The sequence below is a fragment of the Pecten maximus genome, chromosome 6 (genome assembly GCF_902652985.1).
Source record: "Pecten maximus chromosome 6, xPecMax1.1, whole genome shotgun sequence".
Lineage (NCBI taxonomy): Eukaryota > Metazoa > Mollusca > Bivalvia > Pectinida > Pectinidae > Pecten > Pecten maximus.
The window spans coordinates 45,798,170-45,824,126 of NC_047020.1; the positions used below are offsets into that span (position 1 = coordinate 45,798,170).

Genomic DNA, 25,957 nt, shown 5'->3' on the forward strand with positions numbered 1-25,957 from the left:
ACTGGATCTGAAATTACAGTCCTGTCCCTCATTGGATCTGGAATTACATTCCTGTCCCTCACTGGATCTGAAATTACAGCCCTGTCCCTCACTGGATCTGAAATTACAGCCCTGTCCCTCACTGGATCTGAAATTACAGTCCTGTCCCCCACTGGATCTGAAATTACAGTCCTGTCCCCACTGGATCTGAATTACGTCCTGAATCCCCACTGGATCTGAAATTACAGTCCTGTCCCCCACTGGATCTGAAATTACAGCCCTGTCCCTCACTGGATCTGAAATTACAGCCCTGTCCCCCACTGGATCTGAAAATACAGTCCTGTCCCCCACTGGATCTGAAATTATATGCCAAAAGAATATAAGGATGATAGATTTGTATCAAATCAGGTGAACGAGTGTGAAGTAATAGAGTAAGGAAAAGATAATGTGCAAAATCGACTTTGTATAGTCACCCTCTCCCCACTAAAATTGAATTGAAAGCTTGATATTCTGATATCTAAAATATCATTATTTTTTCTGTTCTAGTTATTAAAGCAGCAACAAGAAGGGCTGCGTCACCTCATACAGATTATTAAACAGGATGGACAAGATTTACAATTGATAGAGCAAAACCTGGATGCCCCTAGCAGGCGATGACAAGAGCAGGGGACATAACTCATGGAACAGAACATTGATGTCCCTGATAGGGGGAGGCACCTAGTCGAGGACAGGGGACATAACTCATGGAACAGAACATTGATGCCCCTAGAAATGAGCAGGGGACATAACTCATTAAACAGAATATTGATGTCCCTGATAGGGTGCGACACCTAGTCGAGGACAGGGGACATAACTCATTGAACAGAACATTGATGTCCCTGATAGGGGGTGGCACGTAGACAAGAGCAGGGGAGATAACTCATGGAACAGAACATTGATGTCCCTGATAGGGGGTGGCACGTAGACAAGAAGCAGGGAACATAACTCATTAAACATTGATGGCCCTAAGAGGTGGTGACACCTAGTCAAGGACAGGGGACATAACTCTTTGAACAGAACATTGATGCCCCTAACAGGTGGTGACACCTAGTCGAGGACAGGGGACATAACTCATTGAACAGAGCATTGAAACTACAGGAAGAATTCATAAAACAAAGTTTTAAGTTATTACAGATAATTGATTAAGTGTTGCATGGACAATAACAGAACCTTTCAGCTCAAAATAGACAGTTACTGAATGTAAGGAGAACAAGAGTAACTCGTGTGATACAATAACAATTATGTATGGGGGAATATTCCAGTGGTACCAGACTAGCTTCATTGACTTTGATAACTTGTGCGACTTCAAAATATTGTGTGTAGGAATGGTCTGGCACTATTAATTTACAGTAATCAGAGAGATGGTTTGGTTGTTTCATCTCGTTCTCAGAAACAATTATTTAATGTAGATGTGGTATGTTCATCTCCATGGCTTCATGTTATTAAAGAGGCAAACTTGGAATGTGCTATCAGAAATGTAAACATTAAAGGGGAGATAATTATACCCCCGCAACAAAGTTGGGGGGGGGGGGGGGGGGGGGGGGGGGGTTGGTATACTGGAATCGGGTTGTCTGTCCGTCCATCCGTCTGTCTGTCTGTCTGTCTGTAGACACATCTTGTCAGGACAACTCCTAAACCAGTGGGCTGATTCCAATGACACTTCACACAAATATAGAGGACCATGTGCAGATATGCATGCAGCTATTTAAATTCCAAAATTTTGGTTGCCATAGTTACTGGTCACTGTTCATAGGTTTTTATTGTCCAGACAACTCTTCCAAAACCTTTGCACTGATTTCAACAAAACTTATGACTAAATTATCTTTATTATCATCAACACATATTCCAGCCATTCTGAATTTCAGAAATAGGGGCATGCACAGGTTATCTTAGTTAGCCTCTAAATAACAGTTCTAGTTGTCCATTGGCTCATGTTGATAGCGGGGGTATTAGCCAGCCATCCTGGTGACTGTTCTAGTTTATGTTGTGGCATCTCGACAGTTCAGGGAATAAGGACATCCATTACATATCTCAATATTCATCAAATGATTTATTAATACATTTTGTGTGACATGTTTGTCTGGTAGTGGGGTACAGTGGTCGGTGGAGATCAACCCTCTCTCTACTATGTAGGTGTACAGTTATTTTTGTACTTATTGTTTTCATACAAATGTTTTTCTTAATTCATGTAAAAAACAGACAATAAAAGGATGTCAACAGTTTTTTTATTGGAGTCATTTCTACAAAAATAATTTGTTTTATAATCAAAATCTTTCAGACTGTAAATGATAACACATACCAATATGCAACCTGATTCGTAGACAACTGACATACAACCTTATTCATAGAGACAACTGACATACAACCTTATTCATAGAGACAACTGACATACAACCTTATTCATAGAGACAACTGACATACAACCTTATTCATAGAGACAACTGACATACAACCTTATTCACAGAGACAACTGACAAACAACCTTATTCACAGAGACAACCGACAAACAACCTTATTCGTAGAGACAACTGACATACAACTTTGTTCATAGAGACAACTGACATACAACCTTATTCATAGAGACAAATGACATACAACCTTATTCATAGAGACAAATGACAAACAACCTTATTCTCGGAGACAACCGACAAACAACCTTATTCTCAGAGACAACCGACAAATGACCTTATTCACAGAGACAACCGACAAATGACCTTATTCATAGAGACAACTGACAAACAACCTTATTCTCAGAGACAACCGACAAATGACCTAACCCAGACTCGCCCATGTATGTCAAAATTTGACAAAAATTTGATATAGCATTCTTAATTTAAGTGTCATACAGGTAATGTAACTACATATATCACATGGTTCTGTATTAATTACAGAGAAAGTAATAATCACTGCTGGGCCCTGCATTATAAAGTTTTTACAGGTAACATAATAGTCAATGTACTATCAAGTTTATACAGGTAACAATAGTCACTGTACTATCAAGTTTATACAGGTAACATAACAGTCACTGTACTATCAAGTTTATACAGGTAACATAATAGTCACTGTACTATCAAGTTTATACAGGTAACATAATAGTCACTGTACTATCAAGTTTATACAGGTAACATAACAGTCACTGTATTATCAAGTTTATACAGGTAACAATAGTCACTGTACTATCAAGTTTATACAGGTAACAATAGTCACTGTACTATCAAGTTTATACAGGTAACATAATAGTCAGGTCCAATGGTCCTATATCACTTGCATCCCATTTCGATTGACCTTTGAAAATGTTGTCACAATTAAAATAGAATATAAAAAATTCCAGTTGAAAACATCAAAATAGTCTGATGTGCATCAATATATTGATGGTACTTTGTTCTGTATAAATTGTTCATTGACCAATCCTCTAAGTATATATAATTTTCTCGACGTAGTTCTGTACATTGACATGGAGCTGGTCCTTGGTCTCGACATACACATCTGTAGCAAAATTCTTAGCTGTATCAGAACTCTTCATGAGGGCCCGATATACCGGCAGTGTGTACTTCTGTTTACCTGTCAAGAATTGAGAACAATATAACAATATATTAAATACTTAAACAACTGAAATGTTAATTTGCAATATTTTAGCCTATTTGACCCATGTGATCTAGAATGAAGGTCAAGGTCATTCATTTGAACAAAATTGGTAGCCCTTCACTCCAGCATGCTACAGGCCTAATATCAAGTCCCTTGGCCTCTTGGTTATGGAGAAGAAGTTGTATGAAGATTTTAGCCTATTTGGCCCATGTGACCTTGAATGCAGGTCAAGGTCATTCATTTGAACAAAATTAGTAGCCCTTCACTCCAGCATGCTACATGCCTAATATCAAGTCCCTGGGCTTCTTGGTTATTGAGAAGAAGTTGTTAAAAAGAAAAAGTTGACAACGGACAGCCGGCCGGACGAAGGACCTGCACCACGGCATAAGCTCACTTGCTTTTCGGGCAGATGAGCTAATAATGATACCATAGACCTGATATTCTGCCAATAGTATGCTGGAATGAAGGCTTAAAATATTTACTCGAATAAACCCAGCTGGCCTTCTCTGATAATTTGATAAAGTGGTATCAGCCTTAATTAATCAATATCTGCATATTAATGACCTCAAAGTGCAGCTCTAGAAGCATGTTAGCAAGTCAGGCTTATTGGCTCCCATCTGTATAACCTGGATAAACAATAATTGTTTGCCTGATAAAACCACACCTGTGAGTGTTACCTTGACTGATATAACCACACCTGTCAGTGTTACCTTGACTGATATAACCACACCTGTCAGTGTTACCTTGACTGATATAACCATGTCTGTGAGTGTTACCTTGACTGATATAACCACACCTGTCAGTGTTACCTTGACTGATATAACCACACCTGTGAGTGTTACCTTGACTGATATAACCATGTCTGTGTTACCTTGACTGATATAACCACACCTGTCAGTGTTACCTTGACTGATATAACCATGTCTGTGTGTGTTACCTTGACTGATATAACCGTGTCTGTGTGTGTTACCTTGACTGATATAACCACACCTGTCAGTGTTACCTTGACTGATATAACCATGTCTGTGAGTGTTACCTTGACTGATATAACCACACCTGTCAGTGTTACCTTGACTGATATAACCACACCTGTCAGTGTTACCTTGACTGATATAACCACACCTGTCAGTGTTACCTTGACTGATATAACCATGTCTGTGAGTGTTACCTTGACTGATATAACCACACCTGTCAGTGTTACCTTGACTGATATAACCACACCTGTGAGTGTTACCTTGACTGATATAACCATGTCTGTGTTACCTTGACTGATATAACCACACCTGTCAGTGTTACCTTGACTGATATAACCATGTCTGTGTGTGTTACCTTGACTGATATAACCACACCTGTGAGTGTTACCTTGACTGATATAACCACACCTGTCAGTGTTACCTTGACTGATATAACTACACCTGTCAGTGTTACCTTGACTGATATAACCACACCTGTCAGTGTTACCTTGACTGATATAACTACACCTGTGAGTGTTACCTTGACTGATATAACCATGTCTGTGTTACCTTGACTGATACAGTGCAACTTCCGAAAACCGAACCTTCTAAAAACCGAACACCTCTGAATACCGAACGAATTGTCATTGTACGGAATTGGTCCTTCTTTATTATAGTATTAAAAAACTTCCAAATACCGATCCCTCTGAATTCCGAACACCGGACTGATTTTGTGTCCGGTTCCTGTTAAAATATACCAAAAATTACTTCTGAAAACCGGCCTTACCTGGGCGATTATGACACGAGGTCAGGCCAGTCAACCGTGAAACAACAACTGTGACGGGTATTGTGTGAAGCCTTATTGTTTCGGGACCTACGTAGGTGATTTGTACAGGTATCCAATATATACCCCAAGGGGGCATTATGACGGAAGGCCTAGTGTATAATCAACACGACAATTATGAAACAATGCCACACTTCATTGAAGCGCGTCGGTTCGTTTATCTTCTCAATGCAAGTAGAGCTAGAAGCCTGAGTTTCGTATTTAATTTAAATGAGGCCCAAAAGGGGTTGTTTTCGTAAAGAAGCCCAAGATGTTTTTTTTAGACAACAGCGATGTCGGAAATACGACCAGTATCATCTGATCAATTGTAATTGATATTGAAACAAAACATCTTCACACCCTTTAATATTATTTGATGTGTAAAATATTCTGTATCGGACTATTGGCCCCATCCACATGACGAGGCTTCACCGGATGTAACAAAATGTAGGCCGATCGTAAAGTGTAGTTGTACATGTGAAAATACTGTTTAAAACTATTGTTATAGTCATTTGCCTTTCTTATATATTCTGCAATATATACATTGATTAACTTTCATAATATGCATATTATTCAGACAATCCAAATTGTCTAAGTATGTACGTGCCGTTTTGTAATCGGGTGCATTCTAATAAAACATCGTCCAACCAATTATATCCGGAATTTGACCGGTCATTTTTCGATCAACTTCTCCAAACCGAACCCTCTATAAACCGAACAAATAGTCATGTCCCATGCATGTTCGGTTTATAGAGGTTCCACTGTATAACCACACCTGTCTGTGTTACCTTGACTGATATAACCACACCTGTCAGTGTTACCTTGACTGATATAACCATGTCTGTGTTACCTTGACTGATATAACCACACCTGTCTGTGTTACCTTGACTGATATAACCACACCTGTCAGTGTTACCTTGACTGATATAACCACACCTGTCAGTGTTACCTTGACTGATATAACCATGTCTGTGAGTGTTACCTTGAATGATATAACCACACCTGTGAGTGTTACCTTGACTGATATAACCATGTCTGTGAGTGTTACCTTGACTGATATAACCACACCTGTGAGTGTTACCTTGACCTGATATAACCACACCTGTCAGTCTTACCTTGACTGATATAACCATGTCTGTGAGTGTTACCTTGACTGATATAACCACACCTGTCTGTGTTACCTTGACTGATATAACTACACCTGTCAGTGTTACCTTGACTGATATAACCATGTCTGTGTTACCTTGACTGATATAACCACACCTGTCAGTGTTACCTTGACTGATATAACCATGTCTGTGAGTGTTACCTTGACTGTGGAGGAAGCGACGTGTATTTTTAAAGTCTTCTGCATATCCATGTTTGATTGTGACAAGACTCCAGCGCATCCGTACCTGGTTACCAAAAAAGAACAAAAAAAAAGAGCAGATCAATTTGTCCTTAATATTTCATATTCTGAAAAATACAGAGAGTTTTAAATACAAGAGGCTCATCTAAGTTCTAATATATTTCAGTCGCTTTGATCCATTTCTAAAAAGTCTTCTCAAGATTGAAATAAGGTAGAATCAAATGGAGGGGTCTTGAGGTGCTCGATCACAAATGTTATTTTTCTGACCAAAGCCCTGAAATCCTTACCTCAGCATTATGTGTGCCTGATATTGTGGGATACTGAGTGGCCATCTTTGAAAGAGTTGCATGTGACAGGAACTCCTTTTCATACAGCTTGTCCAGGAAATGGAGCACCTGGTACGTCCTCCAAGCTGTTATGTCAACTGTTCCACCCTAAAGTTAATCAACATGACTTGTATTTAAGCATTGATGTCATTTTTGTTAGTTTTATCGGGGTATGAAACAAATTTTGTTTGCAAACTGTATGAATCTGCGTAAAAAATAATTGACATCAACGCTTATAATTAATTTTTGAAAATGATTTTCTAATTTAAAACATGTTTTATGTGCAATTTTACTGGTTTTAAATGGGATTCTTTTTCTCAAATCAATACGCAACGTCAATTGTTGTATTGTGACATCACATTTTTCGCCCCATTCTCGGAATTTCTTTCATAGAAGAATGAAAAGAATTTTTCGACAAATCACATTTGAGTATTTACCATGAAAACAAAGAAAAATTAATTATAAGTTAAATAGCAACATTTATATTACTGTATAACGTGAAATATTTGTGTGTACTTCATCTTTTGTGGATTGGAGCTTTCAAATTATTCCCTGGGTGCAAACTTTAATGGCTAGCCCATGTAACAACAATATAACAAAAACATTTCTATCCTTAGCAAGCACAAAAACAACAACAGTTTACACAAATCAAAAGTTTACACACATCGAAAGTTTCATGCTATACAGTATATACCAAAGTTACATCACAACATTTCTTGATATTTCACTCTGTCAGAGAAATGTTGCAATGTAACTTTGGTACAGATATTACAAATGCATCACTGATTTAGAATTAGCCCAGGAATCAGTTGGATTTTCTGAGATTATGAATTATTATAATTAGCTCAGGAATCAGTTGGACTTTTAATTTCTGACGGTTAGATTTTCTGAGATTATGAATTATATTAGCCCAGGAATCAGTTGAATTTCTGAGATTATGAATTAATCACAAGTGTTGTATTGCATCCAATAATCGACTCTATGTATTACCTATGTATTACCTATGTATGACCTATGTATTACCTATGTTTTACCTATGTATTACCTATGTATTACCTATACCTTTCTGCCAAAGTTATTGAATTAATTGAATTTTAGTGATGTCATCATTATCACTCAAACAAAGGTGAAATATGCAGTAATTGAAAATTAATTCTTCATTCATAAGAACAAGGTTGTCACCTACTTCTCCTTTTTCTGCCCACTGGTCAGCCAAGTTTTCAGCCGGAGTGGTCAGTTCGCTGCCTGCAGACAGATCAGGTGTGTAAGGAGGCCAGCCAGGCTTGGTCAGCCAGGTGTCAATAAATTCAAATCCAGGCCTACAATACAGGTTAAAGTTATCACACAGGACAAAAACATTCGAGGGAACTTAGTTATCACACAGGACAAACACTGGGGGTAGTTAGTTATCACACAGGACAAACACTGGGGGTACTTAGTTATCACACAGGACAAACACTGGGGGTACTTAGTTATCACACAGGACAAACACTGGGGGTACTTAGTTATCACACAGGACAAACACTGGGGTACTTAGTTATCACACAGGACAAACACTGGGGGACTTAGTTATCACACAGGACAAACACTGGGGGTACTTAGTTATCACACAGGACAAATACTGGGGTACTTAGTTATCACACAGGACAAACACTGGTGGTACTTAGTTATCACACAGGACAAACACTGGGGGACTTAGTTATCACACAGGACAAACACTGGTAGTACTTAGTTATCACACAGGACAAACACTGGGGGTACTTAGTTATTACACAGGACAAACACTGGGGGTACTTAGTTATCACACAGGACAAACACTGGGGGTACTTAGTTATTACACAGGACAAACACTGGTAGTACTTAGTTATCACACAGGACAAACACTGGGGGGACTTAGTTATCACACAGGACAAACACTGGGGGACTTAGTTATCACACAGGACAAACACTGGGGGTACTTAGTTATTACACAGGACAAACACTGGGGGACTTAGTTATTACACAGGACAAACACTGGGGGGTACTTAGTTATCACACAGGACAAACACTGGGGGACTTAGTTATTACACAGGACAAACACTGGGGGTACTTAGTTATCACACAGGACAAACACTGGGGGTACTTAGTTATCACACAGGACAAACACTGGGGGACTTAGTTATCACACAGGACAAACACTGGGGGTACTTAGTTATTACACAGGACAAACACTGGGGGACTTAGTTATCACACAGGACAAACACTGGGGGTACTTAGTTATCACACAGGACAAACACTGGGGGTACTTAGTTATCACACAGGACAAACACTGGGGTACTTAGTTACTACACAGGACAAACACTGGGGTACTTAGTTATCACACAGGACAAACACTGGGGGTACTTAGTTATCACACAGGACAAACACTGGGGGTACTTAGTTATCACACAGGACAAACACTGGGGGACTTAGTTATCACACAGGACAAACACTGGGGGTACTTAGTTATCACACAGGACAAACACTGGGGGTACTTAGTTATCACACAGGACAAACACTGGGGGACTTAGTTATTACACAGGACAAACACTGGGGGTACTTAGTTATCACACAGGACAAACACTGGGGGTACTTAGTTATCACACAGGACAAACACTGGGGGTACTTAGTTATCACACAGGACAAACACTGGGGGACTTAGTTATTACACAGGACAAACACTGGGGGACTTAGTTACTACACAGGACAAACACTGGGGGACTTAGTTATTACACAGGACAAACACTGGGGGTACTTAGTTATCACACAGGACAAACACTGGGGGTACTTAGTTATCACACAGGACAAACACTGGGGGTACTTAGTTATCACACAGGACAAACACTGGGGGTACTTAGTTATCACACAGGACAAACACTGGGGGTACTTAGTTATTACACAGGACAAACACTGGGGGTACTTAGTTATCACACAGGACAAACACTGGGGGACTTAGTTATCACACAGGACAAACACTGGGGGTACTTAGTTATCACACAGGACAAACACTGGGGGTACTTAGTTATCACACAGGACAAACACTGGGGGACTTAGTTATTACACAGGACAAACACTGGGGGTACTTAGTTATCACACAGGACAAACACTGGGGGACTTAGTTATTACACAGGACAAACACTGGGGGTACTTAGTTATCACACAGGACAAACACTGGGGGTACTTAGTTATTACACAGGACAAACACTGGGGGTACTTAGTTATCACACAGGACAAACACTGGGGGTACTTAGTTATCACACAGGACAAACACTGGGGAACTTAGTTATCACACAGGACAAACACTAGGGGGTACTTAGTTATCACACAGGACAAACACTGGGGGTACTTAGTTATCACACAGGACAAACACTGGGGGTACTTAGTTATCACACAGGACAAACACTGGGGGACTTAGTTATTACACAGGACAAACACTGGGGGTACTTAGTTATCACACAGGACAAACACTGGGGGACTTAGTTATTACACAGGACAAACACTGGGGTACTTAGTTATCACACAGGACAAACACTGGGGGTACTTAGTTATCACACAGGACAAACACTGGGGGACTTAGTTATTACACAGGACAAACACTGGGGGTACTTAGTTATCACACAGGACAAACACTGGGGGACTTAGTTATCACACAGGACAAACACTGGGGGAACTTAGTCATCACACAGGACAAACACTGGGGTACTTAGTTATCACACAGGACAAACACTGGGGGACTTAGTTATTACACAGGACAAACACTGGGGGTACTTAGTTATCACACAGGACAAACACTGGGGGGACTTAGTTATTACACAGGACAAACACTGGGGGACTTAGTTAATACACAGGACAAACACTGGGGGGACTTAGTTATCACACAGGACAAACACTGGGGGACTTAGTTATCACACAGGACAAACACTGGGGGTACTTAGTTATCACACAGGACAAACACTGGGGGACTTAGTTATCACACAGGACAAACACTGGGGGACTTAGTTATCACACAGGACAAACACTGGGGGTACTTAGTTATCACACAGGACAAACACTGGGGGACTTAGTTATCACACAGGACAAACACTGGGGGTACTTAGTTATCACACAGGACAAACACTGGGGGGACTTAGTTATCACACAGGACAAACACTGGGGGACTTAGTTATCACACAGGACAAACACTGGGGGTACTTAGTTATCACACAGGACAAACACTGGGGGTACTTAGTTATCACACAGGACAAACACTGGGGGACTTAGTTATCACACAGGACAAACACTGGGGGTACTTAGTTATCACACAGGACAAACACTGGGGGACTTAGTTATCACACAGGACAAACACTGGGGGTACTTAGTTATCACACAGGACAAACACTGGGGGTACTTAGTTATCACACAGGACAAACACTGGGGGACTTAGTTATCACACAGGACAAACACTGGGGGACTTAGTTATCACACAGGACAAACACTGGGGGACTTAGTTATCACACAGGACAAACACTGGGGGTACTTAGTTATCACACAGGACAAACACTGGGGGACTTAGTTATTACACAGGACAAACACTGGGGGGACTTAGTTATCACACAGGACAAACACTGGGGGACTTAGTTATCACACAGGACAAACACTGGGGGTACTTAGTTATCACACAGGACAAACACTGGGGGTACTTAGTTATCACACAGGACAAACACTGGGGGTACTTAGTTATTACACAGGACAAACACTGGGGGACTTAGTTATCACACAGGACAAACACTGGGGGACTTAGTTATCACACAGGACAAACACTGGGGGTACTTAGTTATCACACAGGACAAACACTGGGGGTACTTAGTTATCACACAGGACAAACACTGGGGGACTTAGTTATCACACAGGACAAACACTGGGGGAACTTAGTTATCACACAGGACAAACACTGGGGGTACTTAGTTATCACACAGGACAAACACTGGGGGACTTAGTTATCACACAGGACAAACACTGGGGGTACTTAGTTATCACACAGGACAAACACTGGGGGACTTAGTTATCACACAGGACAAACACTGGGGGTACTTAGTTATCACACAGGACAAACACTGGGGGTACTTAGTTATCACACAGGACAAACACTGGGGGTACTTAGTTATTACACAGGACAAACACTGGGGGACTTAGTTATCACACAGGACAAACACTGGGGGACTTAGTTATTACACAGGACAAACACTGGGGGTACTTAGTTATTACACAGGACAAACACTGGGGGTACTTAGTTATCACACAGGACAAACACTGGGGGACTTAGTTATCACACAGGACAAACACTGGGGGACTTAGTTATCACACAGGACAAACACTGGGGGACTTAGTTATCACACAGGACAAACACTGGGGGGACTTAGTTATCACACAGGACAAACACTGGGGGACTTAGTTATCACACAGGACAAACACTGGGGGGACTTAGTTATCACACAGGACAAACACTGGGGGTACTTAGTTATCACACAGGACAAACACTGGGGGTACTTAGTTATCACACAGGACAAACACTGGGGGGACTTAGTTATCACACAGGACAAACACTGGGGGTACTTAGTTATCACACAGGACAAACACTGGGGGACTTAGTTATCACACAGGACAAACACTGGGGGACTTAGTTATCACACAGGACAAACACTGGGGGGACTTAGTTATCACACAGGACAAACACTGGGGGTACTTAGTTATCACACAGGACAAACACTGGGGGACTTAGTTATCACACAGGACAAACACTGGGGGACTTAGTTATCACACAGGACAAACACTGGGGGTACTTAGTTATCACACAGGACAAACACTGGGGGACTTAGTTATCACACAGGACAAACACTGGGGGTACTTAGTTATCACACAGGACAAACACTGGGGGTACTTAGTTATCACACAGGACAAACACTGGGGGTACTTAGTTATCACACAGGACAAACACTGGGGGTACTTAGTTATCACACAGGACAAACACTGGGGGACTTAGTTATCACACAGGACAAACACTGGGGGACTTAGTTAATACACAGGACAAACACTGGGGGTACTTAGTTATCACACAGGACAAACACTGGGGGTACTTAGTTATCACACAGGACAAACACTGGGGGACTTAGTTATCACACAGGACAAACACTGGGGGACTTAGTTATCACACAGGACAAACACTGGGGGTACTTAGTTATCACACAGGACAAACACTGGGGGTACTTAGTTATCACACAGGACAAACACTGGGGGTACTTAGTTATCACACAGGACAAACACTGGGGTACTTAGTTATCACACAGGACAAACACTGGGGGTACTTAGTTATCACACAGGACAAACACTGGGGGTACTTAGTTATCACACAGGACAAACACTGGGGGTACTTAGTTATCACACAGGACAAACACTGGGGTACTTAGTTATCACACAGGACAAACACTGGGGGACTTAGTTATCACACAGGACAAACACTGGGGGGACTTAGTTATCACACAGGACAAACACTGGGGGACTTAGTTATCACACAGGACAAACACTGGGGGACTTAGTTATCACACAGGACAAACACTGGGGGACTTAGTTATCACACAGGACAAACACTGGGGGGACTTAGTTATCACACAGGACAAACACTGGGGGACTTAGTTATCACACAGGACAAACACTGGGGGTACTTAGTTATTCACACAGGACAAACACTGGGGGTACTTAGTTATCACACAGGACAAACACTGGGGGACTTAGTTATCACACAGGACAAACACTGGGGGACTTAGTTATCACACAGGACAAACACTGGGGGACTTAGTTATCACACAGGACAAACACTGGGGGACTTAGTTATCACACAGGACAAACACTGGGGGACTTAGTTATCACACAGGACAAACACTGGGGGACTTAGTTATCACACAGGACAAACACTGGGGGTACTTAGTTATCACACAGGACAAACACTGGGGGTACTTAGTTATCACACAGGACAAACACTGGGGGTACTTAGTTATCACACAGGACAAACACTGGGGGACTTAGTTATCACACAGGACAAACACTGGGGGTACTTAGTTATCACACAGGACAAACACTGGGGGACTTAGTTATCACACAGGACAAACACTGGGGGACTTAGTTATCACACAGGACAAACACTGGGGGGACTTAGTTATCACACAGGACAAACACTGGGGGTACTTAGTTATCACACAGGACAAACACTGGGGGACTTAGTTATCACACAGGACAAACACTGGGGGACTTAGTTATCACACAGGACAAACACTGGGGGACTTAGTTATCACACAGGACAAACACTGGGGGTACTTAGTTATCACACAGGACAAACACTGGGGGTACTTAGTTATCACACAGGACAAACACTGGGGGTACTTAGTTATCACACAGGACAAACACTGGGGGACTTAGTTATCACACAGGACAAACACTGGGGGTACTTAGTTATCACACAGGACAAACACTGGGGGTACTTAGTTATCACACAGGACAAACACTGGGGGACTTAGTTATCACACAGGACAAACACTGGGGGTACTTAGTTATCACACAGGACAAACACTGGGGGACTTAGTTATTACACAGGACAAACACTGGGGGGACTTAGTTATCACACAGGACAAACACTGGGGGTACTTAGTTATCACACAGGACAAACACTGGGGGTACTTAGTTATCACACAGGACAAACACTGGGGGACTTAGTTATCACACAGGACAAACACTGGGGGTACTTAGTTATCACACAGGACAAACACTGGGGGACTTAGTTATCACACAGGACAAACACTGGGGGACTTAGTTATCACACAGGACAAACACTGGGGGTACTTAGTTATCACACAGGACAAACACTGGGGGACTTAGTTATCACACAGGACAAACACTGGGGGACTTAGTTATCACACATGACAAACACTGGGGGTACTTAGTTATCACACATGACAAACACTGGCCATGCATTTATTCATCAAACACGGTGGACTTTGGTTGTGGTACAACATGCAGCTTTCTGCTGAAGGATGCACAATTACATTTTGACAGTTCTTTTGATAACCAGTTAAACCTGTCTATAAAGACCGCCCAAGGGGAGGCAGAAAAATGGTCACTATAGACAGGTTGCCTTTATAGACAGGTCAAAATTTTTGTGACAACCAATTTACGTGAATCTGCCATAAATAACTTGTCATTGAACAGGGCATAAAATAACTTATTAAAACCAAAAGATTTTTTTTTTCTGACCCAAGTAAATCTGGATATTTGTCACAGTTTACGATGTTTGATTAGTACATGTATTGACTATTAAAGATGGCGACAGTACAAACGCTAGTTGTACCGACAGCTACAATTAAAAAAGGCATTATTGGTTTTCAGCGAGTAAATCTTGTTGACAGATATGACCAGTGTTTGTTATTGATGTGTCCTAGTTGTAATCACAAAATTAACTGACCGTGTCAAATGAAGCCACCTTTGCACAGTTGTAATGTAACACATTGACACGCATGGTGACCCATGGTGACCCGATTCCTCCGAGCCCCAGGCCAAGGCAGCTACAGTAATTATAGGCTAACAGGTGGTAAGGGTCTTTTGTTTATATAATCAGGCCAGAGTTGTGAGGGTCTTTTGTTTATATAATTAGGCCAGGGTCAAAGTGTCTGATTTTTCCGGGGATTTTTTTAGGGATGACTGTCTTGTACAGAAAACAAACGAGTGACCACTGTTCAAAAATCACTGGTCGTTAGTCACATTAGACAGGTGGTCGTAATACAGAGGGTTGTTATATAGTTAATCTCATGGGGAATCGTAAAATCGGTCATTATAGACAGGCGGTCATAATAGACAGGCGGTCGTTGAAGCAGGTTTGACTACTAAATATGAACTGCAACCTGTAACCAACAGTGGTTGTTAGTCACATTAGACAGGTGGTCGTTAGTCACATTAGACAGGTGGTCGTTATATACAGGCAGTCGTTGAAGCAGGTTTGACTGTACTAAATATGAACTGTAACCTCACCAACAGTGGTCGTTAGTCACATTAGACAGGTGGTCGTTATATACAGGCGGTCATTGAAGCAGGTTTGACTGTACTAAATATGAACTGTAACCTCACCAACAGTGGTATTATGAGGGCTAATGTATTGGACTTACATTGATGCCAGGTGAACTTCGTCATATCGATGAACATGAGGCCCATGGGCCTTAACAGTCACCTGAGATTTAAAATATTTAAGTTAATTTAATTGAACCTTTTTGGCCCCATCCATCAGCCCAGAGGGTCAGTCAGGGCCAACACGTGCATACTATCAAGTTGTCATCTTGTGACTGGAGACCGCTGGGTCATGAAATTCACAATATTGTTAGTTTAATTCTACCTTATTTAGGTCTTGAGACGAAGTTTCTTGGAATTTCAGTTAATTTGACCCATTTTGGCCCCGCCCATAGGCCCCTGGAGGTCAGTCAGTGCCAGTATACATGTAGTTTACAACAGACATCCCATACTGATAATTCTAACCAAGTTTGTATTATTTCCAATGGAAGACATAATGCTCAAAAATATGATTTCCCCATATAAACTATAGTAAACTTTATCTTCTCCCCAGGGGCAAACGCGAGACCCCAGGGTCATGAAATTCACAATTTTGGTAAAGCACCTTAAGACCCTTCTATCTATGAAGAGTATATAATTCTACCAGATAGGAATTGAGAAGAAATTTTTTGAAATTTTAGTCAATTTGACCGTTTTTAGCCCTAGGCCCCTGGGAGATCAGGACCATATAATTCACAATTGTGGTTGACCTTTGGCCATGGAAGGTTCCTGCCAAATTTCATTGAATTTGGTCAAGCAGTTTTGGAGAAGAAGTTGAAAATGTAAATTGTTTACAGATGCACGACGCTAACTACGATAACGTAGCTCTGGATGAGGGACGGACAATTTCTGACAGATGGTCATCAGCAGTGTAGCAGGGTATGAACAGTCATTCTAGATTGAAGCCGCAGCACCTCAAAACAAATTTCAATAAAATCCAAACCTCCTTACCTTTTATCCACCTCTTGTTTTCTGATTTCAGGGAAATATTCTAGGTAGTAGTCAAACAAGTCCTCAGCAACCAAACTCTTCAAATGAATAGAAATTAGAAGTCCCATCACCAACTGATATACAATTAATTCTTATTCAAATCAATTTTCAAACAGGTTATCAGATTTTGTAGTTCCAGAGATTATTCATAGCAAATTTGGTTTAAAACCATTTAAACTACTAATATCTAATATATATAGCCCTTTTAGACTATTACCCTCTGATGCTAGAATCCCCTTCATCTAAGAATAATTCAGACTTTAAATATAGCCCCCCCTCCCCCCCAAAAATCCTAGGAGACACACAGCCAATTCCATTTAACCGAAGGAGCATTCTAGCATTTCTATCTAATGACTGGCCTCAGGCAGGAATCTGCTACACCTCCAACAGAGTGTAATAAATTGTGATAATTTTGACAAGAAATGACATTTAGTCCATATATGTATGCCTATTTAAAACTTATAAATAAATAAAGTATAATTTTATAACATCAAAAATTGTCATAATGAAGCCAAGAAATTACAAACTTTTGAATATCCCTGCCTATGAGAGAGACCAGTAATATAATCTTCTTTGAATACATGTGACCTTGATTGCAGTGCATTCTGGGAGAGATTTACATACAAAAGACAAATATTGTGGACTTCAGCTGGGCAAATACTGCATGTTGCCTATCATAACTACAAATAAAAAATGCCTAGGTTTTAATGCAAAAAGACAAGAGGACCACGGGACTTAACTGTCATCAGACAAAACTATTGGTGATTGTGTACTTCATTGAATATCAGAGAGAAAGGAGAGGCCTCATGAGCCTAAATGGATGACTGCCATGGATTTTTTGGATGAGAAGTTATTTGAAGACTTGAGTTTTGTAATCTTAAAAGGAGGTAAAGGTAATTCATTTGAACAAACTTGGTAGCCCTTCACCCAAGCATGCTACACGCCCAATATCAACTCCCTGGGCCTTTTGGTTATTGAGAAGAAGTTGTTTGAAGACTTTAGTCTATTTGACCGATGTGACCTTGAATAAAGGTTATGATCATTCATTGAAAAAAACTTGGTAGTCCTACACCCTAACATGCTACAGGCCCAATCTCCAGTCCCTAGGCCTCTTGGTTATTGAGAATATGTCGTTAGAAGATTATAGCCTATTGACACATGTCACCTTGAATGTAGGTCAAAGTCATTCATTTGAACAAACTTAGTAGCCCTTTACCCCCCCCAAAAAACCGTGCCATTTCCACATGTTTCTATCTGTCTATGTGTCTCTGATTGAAATCCTTCCCTTTATTCATTTCATAGTCTAACTTACACTATATTCCTTCTTTCCTGGAGATGTTAACAGTTGTGGCCTTCCTGAGATGTTTCTTACTGTATTCTCCATTACTTATTTGTGTTTCTGTTTCCGGCGCATGCACAATCAGCATTTCATTCAATATTGAGGTGAAGCGAAATGGAATTTCTTTGGGACACAATTGATTGTGTCTAGGTTTTTAATATTTAAAGATAAATAGTGTACAGTGTATAACTTTTATTGCTGAAGTAAAAAACACACCTCTGTGGTATGAGTCTATTCGATTTTTTAATTGATAAAAAATACTATTGGTCGCAGGTGTAGCATCTCGCTTTGAAAATACATGTAGGTCTGAATTCAATAATGTCTGAAATGTATGCTTGACTTTGGTGGCATGCATAATAAACTTCCTGCATAGAAAGTACCCCCAATTTTGATACCCCTACAAAAATGTACCCCCTTGCATAAAAGTACCCCCTCCCCCCATGCCAGGGGGTGTCATTTACAATGTTTCTGACCTCATGCATCCCTGGGGCCGTAACATTGAATTTTTTTTTTTTTTGCTCAAACAGCAATTATGATCACTATAGGAAACCTTCATATGCATATAAAAGATATCTCCCAACTTCCCCAACCCCCAGAAACTTTTTTATTCCCCTGCATGAAATGTACCCTCCAGATATGTTTTATTCTCCTGAAAATTATATAAAAGGGACCAAGGCAACCTATACATATCCTTCAGGTGCTTCTCAAGAAATAGCTATATCAGACTAGTTTTCCTTTTTTCATTTAATTACCTTAAACTGGAATTTGGCGACGTACGACTTGAGGAAATCATCAAAAGTCTTGACATCTCCTGCAAGGTGCTGAAGATATGAGACGAAAGCAAATCCTTTCTCATATGGAGTTTCATTGTATGTATCGTCTGGATCCACGCCTGGTTCTATAATCACTCTCAGACGGTTCAAAGGGTGGTCCTGGGACAACAGATAACTCCAATTTGTCAGCAATAAGAAAGAGGTATCTTTACAATACATATTATATAATAATTGAGTATTTGATGGCAGGTCAATTTATTTCAAAAGTCATAACTTTGCATACTTGTGTACATTTGTAATTTTGTATTCTAAATTGCATTAAGTTTGTGTTGCTAAACAAATAAAACTTATAATTTTTCAAAATCTACAGTACACACACAACATCGAATGCCAGCTGGTTCTTGGCTATGAGTACTCCAATACATGTAGTGTTAGAAGATTACATACGACAGATGCTTTGTTGTTTGGTGTCGGAACAAACAAAAAACAGCCAGAAACCTTCAGCTAGCTGAAGTAGAGATGAATCAGATGAAAAGCTTGATACAAATGCATGGTTGGCTAGAATTGTGTAAGCCCCATGTGAGTGGAAAGGTTTAATTTGGGGCACAAGGCTATACGGTCTTTAACACAACTAATTCAGCCAATCAGCTGGTGTTTCACCTGAACCAAGTCACTGAAGAAAATGTGTTTGTAACTATTTCCTGATGGAAACAATGGGTACTTTCTATATACGAGAATAAAGAGTAGGGTCATGAGATTTTAAAAACAAGAGGCCCATGGGCCTTAACGGTCACCTGAGATTTGAAATTATTTCAGTTTATTTAATTGACCCTTTTTGCCCCCCCCCCCCCCCCCCCCCCCCTCCCTATCAGCCCCTAGGGTCAGTCAGGGCCAACATATGCATATTAAAAAATGTGATTTACCTATATAAACTATAGTAACACAATGGTGACAATGTTTACAAAATTAGAATGAATTCCAATAGAAATAAAAGTCAAAAATGTTATTTCCCTATATAAACTTTAGTAAAGTTTAGCCCCACCCCAGGGGCAAACTTGAGACCCCAGGGTCCTGAAATTCACAATTTTGGTAAAGAACCTTCAAACCAAGCCATCTATGAAGTGTATTTGATTCCAGCATATCTGAGAGTAGAGAAGAAGATTTTTGAAGTTTTAGTCAATTTGGCCCTTTTTAGCCCCGCCCATCAGCCCCTGGGGGTCAGTCAGGGCCAACATGTGCATGCCATCAAACTGTCATCCCATGCTGACAATGTTTACAAAATTAGAATGAATCCCAATAGAAATAAAATAAATTAAAGTCAAAAATGTGATTTCCCTATATAAACTATAGTAAAGTATAGCCCCTCCCCAGGGGCAAACTTGAGACCCCTGGGTCATGAAATTTACAATTTTGGTAAAGCACCTTAAGACCCTTCCATCTATGAAGAGTGTTTGATTCCAGCATATCTGAGAGTAGAGAAGAAGATTTTTGAAGTTTTAGTCAATTTGGCCTTTTTTAGCCCCGCCCATCAGCCCCTTGGGGTCAGTCAGGGCCAACATGTGCATGCCATCAAACTGTCATCTCATGCTGACAATGTTTACAAAATTAGAATGAATTCCAATAGAAATAAAATAAATTAAAGTCAAAAATGTGATTTCCCTATATAAACTATAGTAAAGTTTAGCCCCTCCCCAGGGGCCAAACGTGAAACCCCTGGGTCATGAAATTTACAATTTTGGTAAAGCACCTTAAGACCCTTCCATCTATGAAGAGTGTTTGATTCCAGCATATCTGGGAGTAGAGAAGAAGATTTTTGAAGTTTTAGTCAATTTGGCCCTTTTTAGCCCCGCCCATCAGCCCCTTGGGGTCAGTCAGGGCCAACATGTGCATGCCATCAAACTGTCATCTCATGCTGACAATGTTTACAAAATTAGAATGAATTCCAATAGAAATAAAATAAATTAAAGTCAAAAATGTGATTTCCCTATATAAACTATAGTAAAGTTTAGCCCCTCCCCAGGGGCAAACGTGAAACACCTGGGTCATGAAATTTACAATTTTGGTAAAGCACCTTTAGACCCTTCCATCTATGAAGAGTGTTTGATTCCAGCATATCTGAGAGTAGAGAAGAAGATTTTTGAAGTTTTAGTCAATTTGACCCTTTTTGGCCCCGCCCCTCAGGCCCCTGGGGGGTGGGGACCATATAATTTACAATTTTGGTTGACCTTTAGCTATAGAAGCTTCCTGCAAAATTTCATAGAACTTGGTTTGTGGGTTTTGGAGAAGAAGTTGAAAATGTGAATTGTTTACGGACGCACGACGGACGACGGACGACGCACGACGCACGACGACGGACAAAAGGGGATTAGAATAGGTCACTTGAGACTTTGTCTCAGGTGACCTAATAAAAAAAATATACAATCCTTGTATAACTAGAACTGTCGTCAGGATGGCTGACTAATACCCTACAATCCGCATGAATCAATGGACAATTGGAACTGTTATTTAGAGGCTAACTAAGATTACCTGTGCACATGTTCCCTAACATTGCCGTTAAGTTTTGTGAAAATCGGTTCACAAGTTTAGGAGGAGTTGTCCGTACAAGAAAAACTTATGAATAGTGACCAGTAACCATGGCAACCAAAATTTTGGAATTTAAACAGCTGCATGCACATCTACACATGGTCCTCTATATTTGTGTGAAGTGTCATTGGAATCAGCCCAACAGTTTAGGAGGAGTTGTCTGGACAAGATGTGTCTACAGACAGACGGACGTACGGATGACAACCTGATTCCAGTATATCCCCCCCCACCCTAACTTCATTGTGGGAGTATAAATAGAAAGATGTAGGATTCCAGGTGTAAAAAGGCAGGAATTTCCCAGGATGGAGGTTCCCCTGTCCACTGTAAATATCAGGGTTACTGTCTTTCAATACAAGTGTGCTCTAGCTTATAAAATGATATTTAAAGTATCCAATGACATAAATTTCATTTGAACTTCAAATGAGCAATTGAGGGGATGGAGTCATTGGTAATAACATACATGTACAGTGAAATAATTAGTTGTGTGAGACCTATAATAATAATAAACATTCTATCAGAATTACTTCCCTTTGTTTCACTCTAGTCAATATTGTATAGAGATAAGAGCTTGACAGCTAATTATATATAATATGGGCTAGTATTTGTGATGTCACTTTAGTGTTATTACACCTATGTCTTATGATATTGATGACATGATTGTATGACATGGCAGAACAGCAGGCCAGTTATGTGAAAATTTAAATATTCACAGGGTTGCCCTATATTCAATGACTGTCAAAATTTACTGTACTAAATTTTTCGTGAAAATGACCAACTATTCAATACATATACTGGTGTCACTGTAATGCAATATTTGCCCTGGAGAGGAAAAGCCAGTAGTGACATATCGAACATCATGTTCCTCAGATATGGGCAGCAATTGGAGATATGATGGCAGGTCTAAACACACCTGTCCAGTACTGTCCATGTGTTGTCGTAGTAACGCTTGACCGGTGGACGTCTCAAGACTTGTGTAAGCAGAACCAAATATCTCGGACATTATTCTCCTCTGAGCATACATGGTAAATCCCTGAAATATATATTGTATAAAATAAGCACATGACACTGGTAATGTAGCCTTGGACCACAATTATACTTCTAGGTCGTTGTACACGAATTTTAGTGCATAATTGTGGAAATTTCATGAATGTGTAACAGAGTGCAAAATTAATCAAATTTAAATCACTGCTAGGGATCGAACCCGGAACTTTACTAGCCTTATGCTCAACCGATCGAGTTAAAGAGAAGATCTCTCTAGTCGAGCAGTATATTGTAGCTACATGTAGTATTTACTAGGGTAACAAATGCTACTAAATAATTTTTCCTGACTTGCTGTTGCAGGTACGTACATGTATGTGCATAATTTTAACATAGATTTATAGTGCAATATTTGTCCTAGTGATAGAATTTTGTTTTCACACCATTTCCAATGTTTGTTTGTGTGTGTCATAGGGGTTATAAGGCTTGAGTAGTGACATTTTGAAAATTTCTGAATCTTCCCATTATATAGTGGAGTGCATTGGTGACACTTAAATATTGGTCATGAGGTACTTTCAGCTTAATGTAGGTTCAGCTAAAATAGTTCTACAACATTATATGAAAACCCGGATTCTTTGCATAGTTTTGAAATATATTAATTCTAATTTTTTTTTTTTTTTTTTTTTTTGTAGAATATAGAGGGAAATTAATTGTGGTCTGAGGCCATATAAACAAAACATCCAAAACTGACTATAGTTATGTAGAAAATACTTAAACCAGTAAAACCACTTTGTACAAACACACAGGATAAGAATGATAACAAGAGGCCCATGGGCCTAAATGGTCATCTGACAAACACTTACAGCAGGGACACACCCTCAATCCAGCGTCATTACCATAAACTGTCTATCAGTTATGTGTGAGATCAAGTTTGGTTTTTATCCATTTTGGCTTAAAGGAGAAGCAGCATCTTAAAGCAAAATTTCAATCAAGTTCCCATTTTTGGGCCATGTCCCTCTGTCCCCATAGGTCAGACCAGCCTCATTTATATCAATTAGGATTGCCCTTCCCCAATGATGTTTCATACTAAATATGGTTGTAATCAATTAAGGTATTAAGGAGGAGTTAGTGTTTTAAAGTAATATTTAACCTAAGTGCTCCTTTTGGGGGTCCCAACCTTCTTTCCCCAGGGGACGGATCTGTCTCATTTATATAAATAATTATGATTGCCATCCCTTTATGATGTTTCAAAACAAATTTGGTTTGTAATCTTTTAAGACATTAAGGAGTAGTATTTTAAAGCAAAATTTTGGCCAAGTTCACCATTTGGAGCCTCGCCCTTCTGTCCCCAGAGGTCTCACATGTACAAGCCTCATTCAAATAAATTATGATTGCTGTCCCCTTATGATGTCTCACACCAACTTTAGTTGTAATCCACTGAAAGATTTAGGAGAAGTGTAGCATTTTAAAGCAAAATTTTAGCTAAGTTCCCCTTTTCGGGCCCCACCCTCTGTCCCTAGGGGCCACACCAGCCTCATTTATATAGAATATGATAGCCATGCCCCATTTATGTTTCACACCAAATTTGGATGTAATCCATCCAAGGGTTAAGGAGGAGTATGGTTTTAAAGCAACAATTCACCAATTTTCCCCTTTTCTGGCCCGCCACTCTGGCCCCATAAGTCACACTAGCCTCATTTATATCAAATATGATTGTCCTACCCCAATGATGTTCCATACCAAATTTGGATGTAATCCGACCAAGGGTTAAGGAGGAGTATGGTTTTAAAGCAAAATTACAGCAAAGTTCCCCTTTTTGGGCATTGCCCCTCTATCCCTAGGGGTCACACCAGCCTCATTTATATAAAATATGATTGCCTTCCCCCAATGATGTTTCACAGCAAATTTGGATGTAATCCACCCAAAGTTTCAGGAGGAGTGGGGTTTGAAAGCAATAATTCACCAAATATCCCCATGGGGCCTCGCCACTGGGGCCCTAGGGGCCAGACCAACCTCATTTATATAAAATATGATTGCCATCCCCAATGATGCTTCACACCAAATTTAATAGTAATCCAGTTAGGGGTTTTGAAAGAAAAAGTCTAACGGCGCACGACGACGGACGGAGCACGATAGCTAAAGGTCATCTTGACCCTTTGGGTCAGATCACCTAAAAATCTAACCTTTTTGGAATGGGCTATAGTAAAAATATTTCTAGTAAAATATTTACCCAACCAGAGGACTCCAGGTATGTTAAACAGGGACAAAGTCAAGTAATCAAATCACTACCATCTACTAAGCTGGGTTTTCCCCAGTATCCTAAGCTGGGTTTTCCCCAGTACCCTAAGCTGGGTTTTCCCCAGTACCCTAAGCTGGGTTTTCCCCAGTATCCTAAGCTGGGTTTTCCCCAGTACCCTAAGCTGGGTTTTCCCCAGTATCCTAAGCTGGGTTTTCCCCAGTACCCTAAGCTGGGTTTTCCCCAGTACCCTAAGCTGGGTTTTCCCCGGTATCCTAAGCTGGGTTTTCCCCAGTACCCTAAGCTGGGTTTTCCCCAGTACCCTAAGCTGGGTTTTCCCCAGTATCCTAAGCTGGGTTTTCCCCAGTACCCTAAGCTGGGTTTTCCCCAGTATCCTAAGCTGGGTTTTCCCCAGTACCCTAAGCTGGGTTTTCCCCAGTACCCTAAGCTGGGTTTTCCCCAGTACCCATCATGCATGTCTGGAATTTCCTTACTTCTGTAATCCTCTTGTAGTATATATTATACTGGAAGGCCTGATATTAGGGAACAACTCTATAAAATGAATTCTGCCTTTATACCTGCTACTACGATTTTCTTCATGTTTGAAAATCTTATATTATGCTGGTATCCTGGGGGAAAAAAAGATTCATGCAATATATCTTTACATTTTCAATTTTTCTATGTCCTTTTCATATCAAACATGTTGAACAACATAAGTTTAAATCATTTATCATGTAATAGGATGGAAGTAATGAAAAATACCCTGCCTGCACTGGGCTTTGAACTTAGTGACCTCTCCCTCTTTAATTAAATGGACATATATCCTACCACTAGACTAAAAGGATTCCTTGAGTTGGTAAGGTG

General features: G+C 40.3%; 2 protein-coding genes across 6 annotated transcripts in view; one reads left to right on the forward strand and one right to left on the reverse strand.

Annotated features, from left to right (window-relative positions):
- Positions 1–2,239, forward strand: part of LOC117329887 (nuclear pore complex protein Nup54-like) — a 34,294-nt gene extending 32,055 nt beyond the window's left edge. For 2 of the 4 annotated variants that reach the window (XM_033888098.1, XM_033888099.1), the window contains exon 10: positions 526–2,239. In XM_033888098.1, the coding sequence (XP_033743989.1) occupies positions 526–636 (111 nt within the window). In that variant the 3' untranslated portion in view covers positions 637–2,239. The remainder of the gene's footprint in view (positions 1–525) is intronic. The other 2 variants (XR_004533280.1, XR_004533281.1) reach the window with 2 other exon arrangements.
- LOC117329886 (aminopeptidase B-like) overlaps positions 2,227–25,957 on the reverse strand; it is a 32,883-nt gene continuing 9,152 nt past the window's right edge. Inside the window, exons 8-15 of one of the 2 annotated variants that reach the window (XR_004533279.1) lie at positions 22,790–22,909; positions 19,276–19,455; positions 17,146–17,222; positions 8,240–8,372; positions 7,015–7,161; positions 6,689–6,773; positions 2,791–3,579; positions 2,227–2,732 (exon numbers count right to left, since the gene is read on the reverse strand). Coding sequence is in view for 1 of the 2 variants with exons in the window: in XM_033888097.1 (XP_033743988.1) it covers positions 3,431–3,579; positions 6,689–6,773; positions 7,015–7,161; positions 8,240–8,372; positions 17,146–17,222; positions 19,276–19,455; positions 22,790–22,909 (891 nt within the window). In the remaining variant the exon portion in view is untranslated. Of the gene's footprint in view, positions 3,580–6,688; positions 6,774–7,014; positions 7,162–8,239; positions 8,373–17,145; positions 17,223–19,275; positions 19,456–22,789; positions 22,910–25,957 lie in introns of both variants that reach the window. The other variant, XM_033888097.1, reaches the window with a different exon arrangement.